At 46.3% G+C, this 18,078-nt stretch overlaps 6 protein-coding genes and 1 pseudogene across 7 annotated transcripts, besides 1 other annotated feature; 6 read left to right on the top strand and 1 right to left on the bottom strand.

Moving 5' to 3' along the window:
• Nucleotides 1-1,064: 1,064 nt before the first annotated feature.
• On the bottom strand, nt 1,065-3,089 carry An15g06960 (uncharacterized protein; the record flags this gene model as incomplete). Its single annotated transcript, XM_059744789.1, has 3 exons — nt 1,065-1,198; nt 1,238-3,012; nt 3,046-3,089. 3 exons carry the CDS (start codon nt 3,087-3,089, stop codon nt 1,065-1,067), a joined length of 1,953 nt encoding a protein of 650 aa, XP_059604730.1.
• Nucleotides 3,090-5,400: 2,311 nt separating this feature from the next.
• Nucleotides 5,401-6,927, top strand: An15g06950 (annotated as a pseudogene; the record flags this gene model as incomplete). The annotated part of the gene is made up of 2 exons: nt 5,401-5,486; nt 5,847-6,927. Coding segments are annotated over 2 exons (1,167 nt in total).
• Nucleotides 5,652-7,536: a repeat region (Title: similarity to transposase of transposon Tan1 - Aspergillus niger).
• Nucleotides 7,537-10,020: 2,484 nt separating this feature from the next.
• Nucleotides 10,021-10,908, top strand: An15g06930 (hypothetical protein; the record flags this gene model as incomplete). The annotated part of the gene is made up of 5 exons (XM_059744788.1): nt 10,021-10,190; nt 10,271-10,354; nt 10,460-10,516; nt 10,593-10,653; nt 10,741-10,908. 5 exons carry the CDS (start codon nt 10,021-10,023, stop codon nt 10,906-10,908), a joined length of 540 nt encoding a protein of 179 aa, XP_059604729.1.
• Nucleotides 10,909-11,497: 589 nt separating this feature from the next.
• On the top strand, nt 11,498-11,941 carry An15g06925 (uncharacterized protein; the record flags this gene model as incomplete). The annotated part of the gene is made up of 1 exon (XM_001397184.3): nt 11,498-11,941. The coding sequence occupies one exon, from the start codon at nt 11,498-11,500 to the stop codon at nt 11,939-11,941; it is 444 nt and encodes a 147-aa protein (XP_001397221.1).
• Nucleotides 11,942-13,517: 1,576 nt separating this feature from the next.
• On the top strand, nt 13,518-15,160 carry An15g06920 (uncharacterized protein; the record flags this gene model as incomplete). Its single annotated transcript, XM_001397183.3, has 3 exons — nt 13,518-13,977; nt 14,030-15,057; nt 15,107-15,160. The coding sequence occupies 3 exons, from the start codon at nt 13,518-13,520 to the stop codon at nt 15,158-15,160; spliced, it is 1,542 nt and encodes a 513-aa protein (XP_001397220.1).
• Nucleotides 15,161-15,788: 628 nt separating this feature from the next.
• On the top strand, nt 15,789-17,378 carry An15g06910 (uncharacterized protein; the record flags this gene model as incomplete). The annotated part of the gene is made up of 2 exons (XM_059744787.1): nt 15,789-15,987; nt 16,051-17,378. The coding sequence occupies 2 exons, from the start codon at nt 15,789-15,791 to the stop codon at nt 17,376-17,378; spliced, it is 1,527 nt and encodes a 508-aa protein (XP_059604728.1).
• A 312-nt stretch (nt 17,379-17,690) lies between these two features.
• An15g06900 (uncharacterized protein) lies at nt 17,691-18,078 on the top strand (the record flags this gene model as incomplete). The annotated part of the gene is made up of 1 exon (XM_001397181.3): nt 17,691-18,078. A coding segment is annotated over one exon (388 nt), but the record flags the coding sequence as incomplete, so codon positions are not given.

Here is an 18,078-nt window from a genome sequence, read left to right as displayed (position 1 = left end):
TAATTTATAATTAAAATAAATTTTATTATATATAATCTTCTGTTCTTATATAATATTAAGATATTATTATATAATACTAACTAATATATAAGTATCAATATTAATATAGACCCAGATAATATAATAAAAATACATATTAATAATTATATATATTTAAATATTATACAGATCCAGCTTTATATAATTATTTATAGACCAGATATAATCTGGATCTAGAATTATATATAAGCTATAATTTTATTATATATTATTCTTCTATTATTATATAGCCTCAGATGTAATTATATAATAGATAGTATATAATTAATATCTAAAAATAGAAAGTCTTTAATTAACTAGATATTTATATATAATTATTCTCTTTATATAGATTTTGGAATAATAAGATATTTATTATATATATAAATAAATAAAAACTTTTATTTATAGTCTTAACTCTTAAATAGTTTCTTTATTATATATTTTAAATAAATACTTTGTAATTATATTATTCTGAAGTTAATACTTATTAAAATTATTTATTTATCAGATAAGGCCTTGCTCTATAAAAAAATTATTAAAATATTTATATAAAAACTGTATAACTTTTATTTTATATAATATATAAAATCTTTATATCAGAGAGATATTTTTTAAAGAACAACATCTTAATTCAGCTATATAAAAAAGAATTAATAGTAGTTATATAATTATATTTACTAATTTTTCAAATACTCAACTAATCTTTGATTATACGCTTACGGACTTGTACGCGGTATGTTACTTTGATATAGAAAGCAATATTACTTGTAAATTAATTCTAATAGAATAAATTAATAATCTTAGTCTTATACGGCTCTAGATTAAGTTTAGAACATACCATGATTAAGAATATAAATAATAAACCACTGTATGTAGAGAAATGATTAGCATCATCTACTAATATAATTAGTATAATATACGGTGAGGGCAGCGGTGAGCGTACTTAGACATTAAAATTCGTTTTTGCCCGATGGCCGCTATTAACCGCCGTACATCAAGTAGTGAATCAAACCAGTCCGGCCCGGGCCGGTGGGTCTCAGCTTTTAGTTGCTGTGGGCGGGGATTCTCCGAGTCAATAAAATTTTATACCGGCAGTCCGGCACACCACCGTCGGGATTTCCGCGTGCAAATCGGGTGTAAAAATCGGTTACTCTTTCTACGCATCTTTTCACCCTGTCTGAAGTATTTCATTTCTATCTGAATACATGATCCATACTATTTTGCCACGGTTCGACCAGTACAGTGTCCGCCACCCAACTCATGTCAATATCCAATATGCTGTTGTCGGTCCAACTCGGTGCTTCCAGTGCCAGGCTAGACACGTCAAGTGCCGATTCCATCGATAGCTCGGATTCCGCTGCTGTAAAAATTTCAACACTGCCCATGTCAGAGCCAATTGATGGGTCAGCCGTCGGTGGCATTTGGGCCCTATCAAACGCGCCTAGATGGTCGTGATTGGATGTGACGCCGCTAGATGCAATATATCTTGGGGATGACGCGGCTGCGGAGTCAAAACACGAGGCTGGCTGACTTGAAGGAGAAAGTATGCTTGTAGGCACATGGATCATCTCTTCTGCGCGCCTGCGGAGATCATTCATGATCTCTGAGACTCGGCGCGGCAAGCCTAGAATATTCACGAGGATAGTAAATGTGTCCAAGGCAGTATCCACCGCCTTTTGCGCTTCTGCAGCAAAGGTGCACTTTGGGTTGGCCAAAATGAAGGCTAGGAGATATAGGCAGCTGTCCCACTGGCAGCGGAAGATCGGGAGGCACCTCGCAAGACTCTCACTTTCGGTCAGACTCTGGTGGCAGATCACCGTTAAGGTGACGGCGTGCTTCAGACCGGTGACAGCGTGCGCATGTGCTCGCGGCATAGAGGCGGAATCGCCGCCCTGCAGGTAGAGAAAAGGCCGCAGGGCCGCCAGACTCAGACTGTGGTAGCTGATTTCTAGGGCGAACTGCTGCCGCTGAAGCCACAAGGGGGCTGTACGGTCTAGGCTAACAGTGGCTCCTTTCAAGAGAAATGAGTACCCCCGAGTACCGTCCTTTCGAGGGATCCGTAACGGAGAAGGAACTGCATTAAGGCCTTCCCGGATAGCCTTAAGAGGACGCATCATAAACACTGCGAGAGACTCCAAGAGGCCTGGTAGGTTGCGAATGTCGGTCTCGTGGTTTTCCTGGAGAAGCTCTGTCTGTTGGTGGTCGAAAACTGTGCGTACAATCTGGAATGACATGAGCAGCTTGGCCCAGTGCACCTGGAAGTGATTCGAACTGGAGCTACCCATTGGGGAGATCGTCGGCCAGCCGCAGGATACCTCACCCTGGACAATGAGGGATGGCAGTCCCAAACTAGTGGTGAGACAGCTCTCTAATGTATACAAAGCCCACCATACCCGGCGTCGGACCTCACGCTGTCTCGCATCCATTCCTTCTGGGGGATCGTGATGGAGGTCTAGTCCATATGCCAAGCGCACTGCGCCGTCAATCGTGGTGTATGCGGGCTCAATGCGGTCTGTGTACAGCAGATAAATGCTCGAGAAGATGAAGGTTTGCACCGTGGCTAGCGTTGGGGCAGCCTGTTCCTCTTGGAGAAGCAATTGCCGGGTGCGATTATACAGCTGTTGCCCGGCTATCCGGACATCGATGCCACCAGATGCTTCATTGGATACAGCAGTACTGGTGACCTGCATGCAGATGGCAAGTAAACTGTCAACAAGAGCTGATGGCTGACGGGTTTTGCGTCCCGGCGTCCACAAGGCATCGTAATATGCCTGGAATTCCCCCACTTCAAGTATGGGCCAGAGCGACTGGACATGGGGCCAGCCCGTGTTGAGTAGATGGCTCTCATCAGTCCTCGACAGTTCAACTGGAAGGCTCTGTTGATTGTTGACAACGAAGATGCCTGCGATATTGAGATTTGCTGTCTGAACCCCTGGTCGTCTAGCGGCCCTTCTGAACAGCGAACATGATGCGTCATTAGCTTGTGTCTCTCTGACCAACAGAGTAGAAAGTAGAAACACCTACAAGCTCGCTACTTGGTTGAACTGTGTATTCCAAGGTTGACCCATGATGTAACACGCAAGGAAGGTATCAGGAGAATATAGATGTAACGATATAGTCAATGAGCCGTAGAGCTCCCTGAAACGGTTTCTGGGCACTTAAATTTTGACAACTCAGGTCCTGCCTGCCACCGCATCCTACCTCCATTGCTCTGACGGCCGATTTATGTTCTGGGAAGGAGCGGGTCCAGATGCAGACACTGCAGTCTGGCATCCTGGTTGTCGGGTATATCAAAATTTATTTCAGTAGCATGCATATGGTTCGCCACCGTGCTACATAACGGCTTTCCTAGTACCTTCTTGGCCCATTGCACCAGTAAGAAGGTCTGGAAATTGAAAATCCTTCCTCGCCACCGGCTGTCAGACTAATGGCAGGTGGGGGCGCCCGGCGCAGACCTGGAAAATTGTTTGACAGGCACGGTGATAGGACCAGATACCCTTGTCACGGGGTATACCCGACACTAAAAGGACTAGAAGATTGGAGTACCACACAGAGTATTTCTGGGATTGTCGGCGGAGCTGTTGCTCAACGACAGCTGTCGGGCATCGTGCATAAGCCAGCATCTCCGTGGACTAGCGAAGGTCAGCAATAAACCCTGCCTCCACTCTCGGTATAATCCACACACGGGCCAAGTTGACCATCTTGTCACACTACTGTCTGTGCCGAAGCCCAGACAATTTCTTCTCAACTAGGGGAATGCCATAGATGTGGATGGAGGGCGGTTTTGCCGTTGAGAGCTCAGTAATGGAGACCACAGGCAACATGTTAGTGCAACCCGGGAGCATCAGCTCCCAATTTGGGCTCGTCACTTGGTTTATTCGAGAAACTCAGCTGAAGTGAAAGAGCGTCTGATTTGCTAGGTGGAACAATTTTCCAGTATGTCTAACACTTTGCCCTCCCGCCGAAAATTGTGCCCGAGTCTAGAATCGAGCCACAGCGAACACATCGCCTATATGTCAGCCGCTATTATGCGTCAGCCATGCGGGGTATATACTTAGCCTGTGGCCACCGATTAAATTTATCGTCTAAGCTCAGGATTTCTCGTGCCTAGGAATATTTGTATATGCTGGCAAGAGATTCGCTGGGTTGCTTGCCTGTCTGTTGACGAGGTTGAACGGCCGAACTACAAGGAAGTGGAAAGACGTGAGTACCCGGTGACCCCCTTCAGCTCCCACTATCAAACTCGAATGGCTTCTGCACTGTAATATCTCTCTACCAGTCTCCAAGTCATCAGTGAGATGCTGAGCATGTCAATCTTCAATTTTGCCCTGCTCTCACCGCTGCCGGTCCAATTTAGCCTCCCTCTCCATAATATAAAATACCACCTTGTCAATTTCTCTACAAGGTATGTGGCCTGTGCATAAGCGGTTGCCTCGTACGAGAATCGCAAGCATGTGCATAACACGGGCCTTTCTCTTATCTGCAGATATCCACTGCCGTCTCGCTCTACTTCATGTTTCTTCTCTTTTATCTCTCACGGGTGCGCATCGCAGGTGGACAGTTACCAAGATTCCTGCTTTTGTCAACCTCGCCACGCCAAACATGTAGAGTGGCTTTGTAATCGCTACTCCAGCAATCTCATAGCTTAGCCACATCCTCTTCTCAGAATCGATGTACAGTGGCGGAAGCCCCGAGTAATCATTTCCTTGCCCCGATGCAGCAATGACTGGCATCTTAGTTCCTGGTGCGGTCTCGAAGAACAGACCTCCAGGTCTTTCAATCTTGTTCCACTAATCATAGTGGAAACCTGCTGTGCCGAGGCGCTTAGTTCCCGTTCATCGAGAAAGAAGTCGCTCGCCTATCTTGGATGCTCTATGGTCTCTTGGCAAGAGACCGTTCTCTGCATTCAATCTGTCACCAGCTGATCTTCCAGATACTGCAGACGGTCTAGACCAATCGCGCAATCACGCAAATAATTTCCGACCCAAGACAAATCCGCGTAAAATTCTCGGTTAAGGTCTATCTTTGAAGCTGAGAGGCGACATGACGATCAGGATCAAACACGGCTGCATCAAGAATCCTGGGAGGACCGCTCGCCCGGCAGCACACCATTATGCGAAAAGAATATGTCTGGATGGAGGCAAGGACAGAGGCAATCTGTTCTCAGCCGGATTGAGATCACTCACTATTCGTAGGATGTGAAGATGTCCTTCGGAGCAGATGGAAAATCGCATATGGGCTAGTTAGACAAGATCTCGGCTGCAGCATTATTTATGGGCAGCAGCTGCAGAGTCTCTCTACTAGTGTATGCATTGTGTCGGATGTCAAAGCCAGCCAGTCAGAAGGGAAAGAAAAAAAAATATTCTGCTTGGGTTGTTAATGAAGCTGCGCATAGAAAGTAAGACCCTTCGGGTAAGTACTTCCGAGGCGGACACCTTCACATCGGTGTTTAATATCCAAAAGTGGTGAAATGCCCCTCCTTCGTCTACACCGATATAGTATTGGCGCATTATCCACCACACCAATCAACTAAACAAATGTAGCACCGGACGTGTACTCGACCACACGAGTCATGTTGTGAGACCGATCCACACATGCTTGCTACTTATGTCAACAAAGAGTAATAGTTAACATAATCAACGGTCGGGCGGGCCACACGGTCAGGCGGGCCACTCCTTCAAAAACACCATCTTGAATCATCTATCCGAGGCTTTTCAACCATCATAAATGCCACCAAAAGCATCTATCCTATTAAAATTACAGGTGGAGTAGGAAGATAGAATTCTTCTTATTATTAAAGCTATTTAGAAAGACTAAATTACTAGTATTTATAAAATAATACGTGTTTATAATATCGCTCAAACTACTCTCCAGGCTTGATTATCTGGACGTATTTTCATTAAAGATATAACTAACGCACGTCAAAAATTATTAAATAATAAAGAGAAATTACTTGTTAAATAGATTTTATTTCTAAATAAGCGAGGAGTAAGCCTCCGGCTATTTAATATCAGAGATATAATTAATTTAATTATTTTTAAATAAAATTATTCAATTATTAAATAAGTAGATATTAACTGGGCTTATAGCTTTATTAAATACTATAAATTTTTATAAATTTGATTTACTAAATAATTTAATTATCAAAGAACTAAAATAGAGGATTCTGAAGTTATAAAAGACTAGTTTAAATATATATAAGAAGTTATTCAAGAATACAAGATTTTATTAAATAATATATATAATTTTAATAAAACAGGGTTTACTATAAAAATAATTATTATATATAAAATAATAACTAGTTCCTAGAAAGCAGGTCAGCCGTTCCTAATTTAATCAGGAAATTAGAAATAGATCATTATAATTAAATATATTTATTTTAATAGAAAAATTCTATCTTCGACTCTGATTTTTAAAAATAAAATATATTTAAAGATATAATATGAAGGTCAATCCATTTCTTTTATTTAAAGATTTAAAATCAGTAATAACAGTTAGACTATTAATAAAATTAGATTTTAATAATTTTAAAAATACTTTATTCTCTTGATTAGAAATAAATTAGTAAATAAATATAGTCTTCTAATTTTTAATAGCCATGGTAGTTATTTAACATCTGAATTTAACTAATTCTATATTAAAAATAAGATTATATTTATTTATATATCTGCTTATTCGTCCCATCTATTTTAATCTCTTGATATTGATTATTTTAGTATATTTAAATGTATGTACGGAGATATGGTTCAAAAGCAGATATAATATAGCTATAATTATATTAATAAACTTAACTTCTTAGAGATCTATTCTAAAACTTATTAGTATATTTTATCAAAATTAAATATAATTAGTAATTTTAGAATAACAGGTTTTATTTCTCTAGATTCTAATCAAGTATTTTCTTAATTTTATATTTATTTAAAAATATTATTAATTCTGGATAACCAGTCAAGTGGCTCAGTGCTTTAAATATTATATAATATAAAATATCTTTTAAAATATTAAAAATTAGTGGAATATCTACTTCAGAAATGGTAAGTAAATCTAATTTTATTTATAAATTTTATACTACGTCAGCTTCTTAAAGAATATGAATTAGTAATAATAAATTTAATTATACTAGCTAAGGAGAATATAAAATTATATACCAGTTATAAAAAGTAACTATAAAAAAGAAAGTATTTGAGAAAGTAAATAATTTATATAAAAAATACTACTATTGAAGAGATCCAGAAAGTTATATAGAAAGTAGAAAAAGTATAAAATAATAAAAATATTAAGATTAAATCTTAATTTTAATATATAGAGACTCTCTCGCGCGCGCCTCCATGCTATAATAATTACTTTAATATAGGCCACCGACGTACATAGTGTTTTAAATTATCTACTAATTAATTAAATAGCTGTTTTTACAAGCATTTGTGTTGATTTAGAGGCCTTATTTTGATTATATCGGGTAATCCTACCGGGAGGTGGCCCGCCTGACCGTGTGGCCCGCCCGACCGTTGATTATGTTAGTTAATCGACGCATTCCGTGGTTATCGTAAGGGAGGCAGTACCTATCAATGTATTGATTATCAGATAAATATAAAGTAAAAAGCGTATTCTAATCCAGTGGATTATAATATAAGAGAATAACCAATCATGCTCTAGCATCTTTGTAGGTACCTTTGTAACGGGGCAACCCTACAAGGAACAGCGCCCGACATTCCGCACGTTCCGTGTTTGCCGCGCTTCCAAGCCTAAAGTTGATCAGGAATATGCCTGCATAGAAGCTGAAAACAATTCTAAGTGTGCTCGCTCAGGACCTTGCCTGAGATTTTTGTATCTGCAGACTATGTTCTAACTATAGGAATACGCTTCTAACGGATACAGAATGGAGTTCCTGATATTGGATCTGGGAATTCTTTCAAGGAAGTAGAGGTCTAAGAAACCGTATATACCTGTGTAGAGACGTGATTTTCTAGAAGCCACGTAGCTTCGACTGGTGCTATTCTTCCATTAGCTCTATTCGTAGTAGCACTCCCAGATAGCCTGCTGACTGGGGATACACGGTCGTGGGTAGTAGACGAATGGGTACGGGCTCTGGATTCTACCGAGCGGTCCGGGCGCTCAGACGCCCGCCGATAGTGACAGCTGGCTGGCTTGTTAGTGCTAAGTGGGGACTAAGTGCCCGGAGAGGGCGATCTCGAATTCCTCGAACGACGTGGAACTATCATAAGACGACATTGAGACATTTAGATCTTCCTGGAGCGTTGTGAAGCGAAACTATGGCGCGATAGCGCATATCATCAAGTTCAAGGCCATTTGATGCACAGGCAAGAAGGTAAAATCTGGTTACTGATATATGGTGGGGTAGTCCGTGTGTGACAGGAAGAACAACCTTGGTTCTAGCAGCCTTCGACCATGATGCAACTCAGGAGAAAGGGCTCTGAGCAGACTTCTTGCTCGCGCGGTCTGTTGGGAAGATTCAAGCTTTCAGCAATAAGCATGACTTTGTATTCTCATGGATCTCAACTGTCCTTCAGGGTAACAGTCACATTTTTCTAGCAGATAAAGCTGTTCATTTTCTCGCAACAGACTCTTCCTAAACAACAGCTACTCTTCATATCTACCACGAAGTAGCTGGAATGATAATATGAAGAAACGGAACATCCATTTCTCTGACTAATGAGCAGGTTCGCTAGTCAATACAAATACACACTGTCATGTTTCATCTTCACCTCGTCATCAATGAGCATACAAGTCTGCGAAGACAAATCATTGGCATCGTTAGATTGATGTTGACTGGATGTTTTTCCAAGTTTCATTATTTGCTACAAGATCAAGGTAAAGTTAGGCAGCCTTAAGTGAACGTTCGAACCACATTGTTCTCAAAACGGCCCGCCTTGTTGAGGGTCTGCAGCTGATGGACTTGATTGGCAAGTAAATCAGGACATTGTCTGTTTGACTACTAAGTGAAGAGTGGGAAACTTGATCGAGATAGTATTAGGTCACGCAGTGCGCCCGGAGACGGGTCCGGGTCCGTAAGTATGAGCGAGTCGATTCTTGATGGCTTCTGTGACAAGCAAACTAGAGGCATCGACTTCGGCATCAAGTCCATTGTGAAATTAATGCTGAGGCATTTTTGCAATTTCTCAAATGCTACTGACGCATCTAACACACAGTTCTAGTAAGCTCAAACTATCAATGCGATTTCCAATGGAGCTTGCTTACTTGCTTTCTTATACAGTTAGCCCTATGCGTGTAACAATGGTTCTAATACGCTAGAAAAGCCACCAGTACGGCCTACGTTAATCTGTATTCTATTCTTAGCTTGTAGAGGAATCTATTTCCGGGACAGTCTTTTCTACATATTACTTAAGAAAACATCAGCCCCAGGTGTATTTACTGACCCGCTTCTCCTCAATAATCTGAACTCTCTTCATCACCTTACCTTCACTCCAGATAATGCTAACCGGAGCCACAATGGTCAATGCATACAGGTAAGAGAGGAACTGTGGCCGCACAGGAAGTTGATGATCTGCTGTGTGAAAAGCTCAGTGGCATTCTAGCTAAACGACGCTCCCAGAGGTCTGAGCATACAGAATGCGTTTTCATCCCGACATGTGCTCGCTGGATTGATACATGTCACATGGCAGATGGGGGACTGCGCATTGAGCTACCAATCAGTTTGACATGGTAGAAGACCACATGTGCAAATAACTCTGGCAGGCAACTTTACCATTATCTTCTTTGACAGGATAATAATCCAAACATGGCATGTGTGGTCCGCACTCAAGTAGTCTCACCGATGATGGGAAAGAAGTCAAAGGCCGCATATTGTGAGTGAATGAAGATATATTCCACAACATGAAAACACAAAAATGCAACAAGGTCTGAGAATCTCCTTACACTCGACATTTACAACCAGAACCTTGGTCGTGACCCTATTCAGGACATTGACAATGATCTCCTAATAAAGGAGCTGCTAGGTTCGATTTGCTTTATGTTTCTCAGATGGTTGCAAATCCAACCACGGTAGATCATCGCGCCAAGGTAGCTCAATTGACTAGGATGGTTCGGACTAGCCTGGGAAGGTTTGGGGTTCCGAAATCGAAGACCAGCAGCCAGAGTTACACAGCACACAAGGATTGTGATACCCAATATGCTAACAGAGTTGCTGCAGGGTATTTAGTTCCCGATACTTCCATTCAACGTCCAGCTCGCATGGCACCGCTGTAGTTATCCTTTTGCTCTATAGAATGAGCGACCATCTGGCTGCGGGAGTCTCCACTCCGACGGGTATCACAGCCGCTGACCTCAACGAAGGGGGACGTGCGCGATCAAGGGCGTTATGAACTTTATGCAAGGAACTAGGACACATGGACTATCATAATATGAACTCGTGGACGCCGGCCGCCCTTATCACGCGAGATATGCTAGTAAAATAGCTAAGGGGCATGAGCTTTTTTGGTTTGGAAAATCCGGGGCAAGAAGGTTGGACTCCATCGGGGTGATGTATTTCCCGCGAACTACTAGGCATAGGGATTAATTACTGATTACGAGAATACTTTCCAGGAGTGTTATAGGAATGAAGGTTCGAGAGCGGACGGGGCTGAAGAAGAAGAAAATGGAAGGGAAAAACAAGAGGTTAGGTAGAAAAGAAAAAAAAAAAAAAAAATCAAACCACACAGAACCAAGGAAGAACCACCATCGACGCGGGCGATGCCGATACAGCCGAAGCTCCTCCCAGCAAATGACTTCCGGGCGCCGGTTGCGGCCAATGACCGAGTCGCCCTCGCGAGCGTCGCATTGCAAATTAATTTCAATGACGATGATCCAGCAACTCTGCATCACTTGGACTCTGCACCATCCCAGACACTTGAGTCATCCGCGGCTGTTTAGTTCGAAATAATTCTTGGCCAGGACGCCCTGGAGCTGGACTAGTTGGACTATTGCCTGAGCAGAGCGGCCTTCTTCCAATCATCCCTCACGGCGGCTTTTCCTCGATCCGCGCCTTACCGATTTTCTCCTTCAACTCCCAACTCAACTCTTACTTCATCCTCCCCTGGTGCCTTAGTTGCTTTCTGCTTGCTCTCCTTCTCTTCCTCTTAATCTCCGCTACTTGTATTCTCTTTTGCATTGACCCCGCTTCTGTATTTCTCAGCAACTGTCTGTTTAGCTCTCAAGTTTTTCCCGGCTTCCGATCTTCTCGCGTCGGTCCTTTCCCCCCATAGCCCAATTCTAACGAATCCCACCTCGATAATACAAACCCCCTTCACGGCCGACTATTGAGACGCGGAGACGCTCCAGTGCAATTAGGATCTTATCGGCCAGTTAACTCGGAGCAAAGGAATCTGCGTCACTCCCCTGCGATTGCTCAGCACGATATCCGATCGAGGCAGCGGACAGGAAAGCGCTGAGCACTCGACAACGTGTAGCGCAGGGAAGTCACGGCCCTTCCAGTGTGCGAGTCTTCTAGTATTATTCGACAATGGCGACCGAAATGCGGTCGTTCTACACCCCCTCGACCTCCACACACATCTCCTCGCATGCGCCGGCTGCAGTGGATGAGCTGATCAACAAATACTCTTCTACCATGACAAACTGTCCTGGTTCCAGCCATTTGTCCATGAAGCAACCCCGTCGCAACATCCTGCAGCGATCTGTCGACCGTATTCGGCTGGAATATTACCGCTACGAGGTTACATTCGGACTCTATGTGATGACACCAGGGGAGAAGCTGGTGGCCAACACCTTTGTGATGGTCGTCCTGTCCTTGCTGTTCTGGGCACTGCTTGTTTATTTCCCCGCGCTGCTGTACCAGAAGCTCAGCCGTCTCGTATGGCTGTTGACTGGGCATAGTAGCGAGGAAATGGGTGCAGCCTTGGGCATACTCGACTCGCACGTTAACTCGATATCCACCCCCTCCAGCTGAGGGAATCACCTGGCTATTGGTTAAGCGTAACTGCCTGATCAACATTATGACCATATATATTTTTTTTCTCGCTCTTGGTTTGGTCTGCTTCTTTTTTGGGTATGAAGCAACAGGGTCTGTCATGATGGTAAGTAATCACTGATTTGAGTTACACAGTGCGTTGTGCAGCTGACGATTGGGGGTTGGGATAGACCCTGTTGTACTCCGTACATTCGATTCGTATGATGGCGTTGCCGTGGCGTTTCCGGGACTACTATGATCAACCTTAGCGCGTCGCTGCGCACAGACTTAATGAACTGAACGGAAAGGCATCGATTTTTTTTTAATGCGAACACGCGGACCAAGCGTGTAGGACGGCAAGTAATGTGGCATTCCACTCCGATAGAGACGGGAGCATCCGACCCTTCAGCCCTGGGTTGGAAACCCTCGGGTTTGGATTCTTTTTTCACCTCCTTGGCTTGTATAATCAGTCGATCAAGACAGCAGGGTCGGAATACGATGTCTCCCAGGTCGGATACCACACGCAAATCGATGTACAGGTACAGATGAACCTCGTGTGGGTTAGGCGAATGGTATTGTTAAATGTCTAGTAATGCTTAATGTCAAATATGAACCCGTGTATGATTGGTCTGCAGCAAGGGATGTGATTCCCTACTTAGTCAGTGTACTCCGTAGGTAATTGTGTCAGGAAGCATGCGTGGACACGAGCATCGGATCCGACTGATGAACCGGGAACATGTTGACAAGGCTGGAAGGGGGTCGTCGGTCAAGAGCGCACACGCTGCTGCACATGCGATGGTAGAAGTGGAGAGGAGTACGCCAACGATGACCAGCCACAACATGCCCAGCCCTGCCTTTAAATCGTGGTGGGGGGAACACCGCCATGATGCAACGGACCACTGCTGTGCCATAGCCTCAAAGCCATTCACGGTCGCGGGACGTTGCGTGGCCTGCGGGAACACCCAAATCGACGCTCACAATGAATGGATCCGCGTTGCTCAGTCATCGGGGAGTGTTTTCCATCCGGACTGGCGGCTGACGACGAAGTTTCTTGGAGATCAGCGCCCAAAAATAGTCGCCCGCCCAGACTGAAAACCGCCTGCCTAAACTTCAAGCGTCCTGCGTCTTTCTTCCCCATCTTTATCTCACCGGCTTTTCGTTCATTTGTCCTTCTCCTCACAGTGTTTGTTTATTCCCCGTTGTGGTGAAGTAGGTGGAAGAATCTCTCGTTACTTTTCCCTGAATCTCACTGGGGTTCCTTCGTTTCGTTGATCGTTGGGGGCCATTGCCGCAGTTCAAAGTCGGTTCCGGGTCAGGGGCATTCTCTGATTGATCGTTTCAGCCCTGCTTGTTGCCCGCCAAACGTGCCGTCGTCATCTCTGCGAGACGACCCCTGTCAACAAACCAACCTCTGCTTTGCAGAAGAAAACACAAATTATTCCTGTACACTTCGCAACTACTACCACTCGCCAGCGAAAAGCTTTACCGGACAATCGCTTGCCCTCGGTCATTACAACGACCTGATTGACACGGCCTCCCTGCCTGCGCCTTTCGCCGGCCCGGCTGTCCATTCAATATGGCAGCCAACAGCTACTACCATGGCGGTTACAGCAGCAACCCGCCTACCTATGAGCAAGCTAATCCTCACTTCGATCCCATTCCGACCCCAGGCCATCCTGACTTCCACACACATCCTTACGAGCCCACGGCAGCCGACCCTCAACTTCACCACAGTCAACAATCTCTCGGTTCCGACCAAGCTTATGCGGCCGGTGGAAGACTGAATGAGGAACCCTACTCTGAGAATATCCCGCTGAAGAGCAATCAATATGCAAATGGATCTCCGCCGCCGAACTGGATGCACCAACCCACTCATTATTCGCCCACGCCCGAAGATATCGAACCGCCGGTCGCTCCGACAGCGCGGAGGAATAGGAACAGGAAGAAGGGGTTTTTCAAAAAGAAGATTCCGTGGGTAACGTATACGTTTACGTTGGTCCAGATCATCGTGTTCATTGTGGAACTGGTGAAGAATGGTATGTCAGGTCGGCCAAAAGGTCCCTTGGAATCCATCTGACAACTCTGCAGCTCAATTTACAGGCTCTCCTATCGAGACGAAACCATCATTCAACGTAATGATCGGACCATCCCCGTACGTGCAAATCTACATGGGGTCGCGGTACACACCATGCATGAAGAACGTCCCTGGCATCCAGAACGCCAACGAAACAGTTCTCTTCCCTTGCCCGAACGCTACCGCGTCGGTGGCTGAGTGCACGCTATCTGAGGCGTGCGGCTTCAGCGGTGTACCGAATCCTCACCCGCACGGATCGCTTGACGACAAACCGGAACCCAACCAATGGTTCCGCTTCATTATTCCCATGTTCATCCACACTGGATTTGTCCATATCGGCTTCAACTTGATCGTGCAAATGACTATGGGAGTTGACATGGAGCGGATGATCGGCTGGTGGAGGTATTTCGTGGTGTATGTGGCCAGTGGAATCTGGGGCTTTGTTTTGGGCGGCAACTATGCCGGGCAGGGCGAAGCGTCGTGCGGCTGCTCCGGTGCTCTGTTCGGTATTCTCGCTCTATTCATCTTGGATCTCCTCTATACATGGAAGGACCGTCCTTCTCCTTGGGTGGAGATGATCATTATGATCCTAGGTATTGCAGTGTCCTTCGTGTTGGGGCTTTTGCCGGGATTGGATAATTTTGCCCACATTGGAGGCTTCATCATGGGACTGGCTCTGGGCTTGTGTCTTCTTCGGTCGCCTAACGCGCTGCGCGAGCGGATTGGCCTGGCGCGGAACCCGTACGTTGCCATGAGCGGCGGGGCCGGCACTCCCACGCCCGATGACAACCAGAAGGTGAATACTGGGCCCAGCCTGGTTGATTTCCTAAAAGGACGTCGGACTCGCACCGGAGCAGGCGCCAGCAACAACAAGTTGAACCCAGTGAACTTCTTCCGGGGCCGGAAGCCATTATGGTGGGCATGGTGGCTGGTGCGCGCGGGTGCCTTGGTCGCCGTGCTCGTCGGCTTTATTCTCCTGATTGTCGATTTCTATAAGTATCCCAAGTCCAACTGTTCCTGGTGCTACCGATTAAGTTGTCTGGTAAGTAACGCAATGCTGGTGGATCACGCTTATGCTAACTGTATCGCAGCCTGTCAATGGATGGTGTGAAGAAGGCCAATTGACGACAACGAAGACATCCTGAGCAACTATATTCCAAACTATTTTATTTCTTCATTGTGTTATACTGAATGGTATATGGTTTGGTCTGGTTTCTTAAGGGATATCCTGTCGCAAATGCGGTTATCATATATCGAGGCAGTACATCAAGCGGCGTTTGGGATACTTATATCTGGTGCTGTAGTTTGCACCAGCGACTCATGTTTATACCATAGTACGGGACGGAAATCCCAATGATAAATGATTATGATTGAGGGATTGTGAAGAGTAAGTACTAGTTAGTTACTAGGCATCTGTTTCATAAACCACCAACAGGTGCCGAGCCACAATCTAAATATAGGCGCATGTGATCGGCAAACCGTGGCTGTGCGATACGGTACATGTAACGTAAGAATAATGTGGTGCCTCAGATCGCCAGATCCATCAGTTCCATTCCCTCCCTCCACTTCCGCTCTTCCCCGTCATCTCTCATTCCCACTTTACTCCTTTCTGGACTCGATTATAGTAGACTGTATCATCCAACTGCTATACATTCGAGTTGTCACTGCTGCGCTGCTGACACCACACCCCTGTATATTCGATTATCGCCATGATTTGAATCGTCGCTCGCAACGTGGATGTCATCTCGCTGATACTCCATACTCCATTTGACCATGGCAACACTGGCAGCCTCACCTCCATCCTCGCCTTCGTGGCCGAAAAGACGGCCGCGGGCCTGGGCTCTCCGCATTGAACGCTACTGCTGCACGGCAGCATCATTCTTCCCTCTGGCATTTGTCTACAGCCTAACGACATGGGCCGTCTGGGTCGAAGCCAGTGTTGGCTTCAAGCCGTCTGAAAGTGCTTGGGTTGGTGTGTGACTGTGGTCCCTCCGTCCCTTCATCCAACTGCTTACTGACCTGTGATGTGAGCTAGGTATCCCAAGTTCCTTCCTCGGAATCATCCTCTATATCTGCCTCAACGCATGCTACACGGTCGCCGTCTTCACCGATCCCGGATCCCCCCTCACTCCCAGCGGCCGCGGTCGACATGAATATAGTGCACTTCCAGTGACCGAATTACCACAATATACCGCCTACACCGTGAGTTCGACCGGTGGATCCCGATTCTGCAAGAAATGCCAGTGCCCGAAACCGGATCGGGCGCACCACTGCTCGACATGCAAGCGCTGCGTGCTGAAGATGGATCACCACTGTCCGTGGCTGGCGACCTGCGTCGGACTGTACAACTACAAAGCATTCCTGCTGTTCTTGATATATACGTCGATCTTCTGCTGGGTGGATTTCATCGTCGCGGCACTGTGGATATGGACGGAGATGCTGGACGATAGTAAATATATCGATGTGGATAAAATGTTGCCGATCAACGTGGTGTTGCTGGCGGTGCTCGGTGGCATTATTGGCCTGGTACTGTCGGGTTTCACCGTCTGGCATATCAGCCTGGCTTTGCGGGGAATTACGACGATCGAATGCCTGGAGAAGACGCGGTATGTGTCACCGTTGCGGAAAGCGCTGGATCGCCACCGCTACGAAAATGTGCTAGGCAGCGAAGGGGGCGACCGAGAAGGATTCGGTCACCGGCTGCAGGACTACGGAGGGCAGATCCTCGACGCCCATGCGAATGCGATCCCAGGAGTGACGCGGGCGGAAGAGGGTGAGGAACCAACGCCTCCACCCAGTGTGACACCATCCGGGATGCGGATGTCACCAGCACAGCAGGCATTGTCGCGATCATATGCCGAGATGGAGCGCCAGCGTGAGCACGACCGGTATCAGAACTATTTGGATGAGGAAGACAGCGAGAAAATGCCGCACGCATTCGACCTGGGATGGCGGCGCAATCTACGACACTTGTTCGGTGACCGCCCGCTGCTATGGCCGGTGCCGGTGTGTACGACAACAGGCGATGGCTGGCACTGGGAGCCGAGTGCGAAGTTCATGGAGGCGCGCGATCGCGTGCGGCAGCGACGGGAGCGGGAGGCGGCGGAGCAACAGCAATACCAGCGGGATCTGTACCAGCGGAATATGAACAATGGCCATGCCTGGGGTGCATCTGCTGCTGCAGCCAACTGGACGCCGAACCAGCCGCTGGATGTGGTGCGCGATCCGGAGCGGCCGAACACGGGGGTGTCGATGAAGACACTAGCGCCGATGTCACCACGGCTGCGGGGGCAAGACAGCGAGGGAGAGATGAGCGAAGAGGAGATGCACGAACGAGAAGATGAATGGCGGAGCTGGGATTGATGTATACCAGTGTATACTAGGATGAATAATGTTTAAATGCGGTAGAACTATCATGAATGCTATATACTACGGAGTCCAATGGAATGGTAGCGACACCTGATTAATAAGGCAGGTAAACGTCAGGCCAACTGGCCTATCCGCATCTCCACCTTATCTATATCTCCGACTACTACTACATCACATCATCACATCATCACATCACCTCCCAACCAAACACCTCACCACCAATACCTCACTCATTACAACTTACCAACCACATAATAACACAAACATCCACATCACCAAACACCCTCGGGTGGAACCCCCAAAGACATGTCCCCTTCAACCCGCCGTCTCCTCAAAGAGTCCGCCGACCTACAAACCAACCCATCACCCTACTTCCACGCCGCGCCCGTCTCCGAATCCAACCTCTTCGACTGGCACTTCACACTCCTGGGCCCACCGCCCCCCTCTCCCTACGCAGGGGGCATCTACCACGGCCGCATCACTCTCCCGCCCACCTACCCGCTCCGCCCACCCAGCTTCCGGTTCCTGACGCCTTCGGGACGATTCGAAGTCAACCGCGAGATCTGCCTCAGTATATCGGGCCATCATGAGGAGACGTGGCAGCCTGCATGGGGGATCCGGACGGCGTTGATTGCGCTGAGGAGTTTCATGGATGGGGATGCGAAGGGCCAGGTGGGTGGGTTGGATGTTGGGG

This window comes from Aspergillus niger (assembly GCF_000002855.4).
Source record: "Aspergillus niger supercontig An15".
NCBI classification, from domain to species: domain Eukaryota; kingdom Fungi; phylum Ascomycota; class Eurotiomycetes; order Eurotiales; family Aspergillaceae; genus Aspergillus; species Aspergillus niger.
This window is presented reverse-complemented; position numbering and strand designations above follow the sequence as displayed.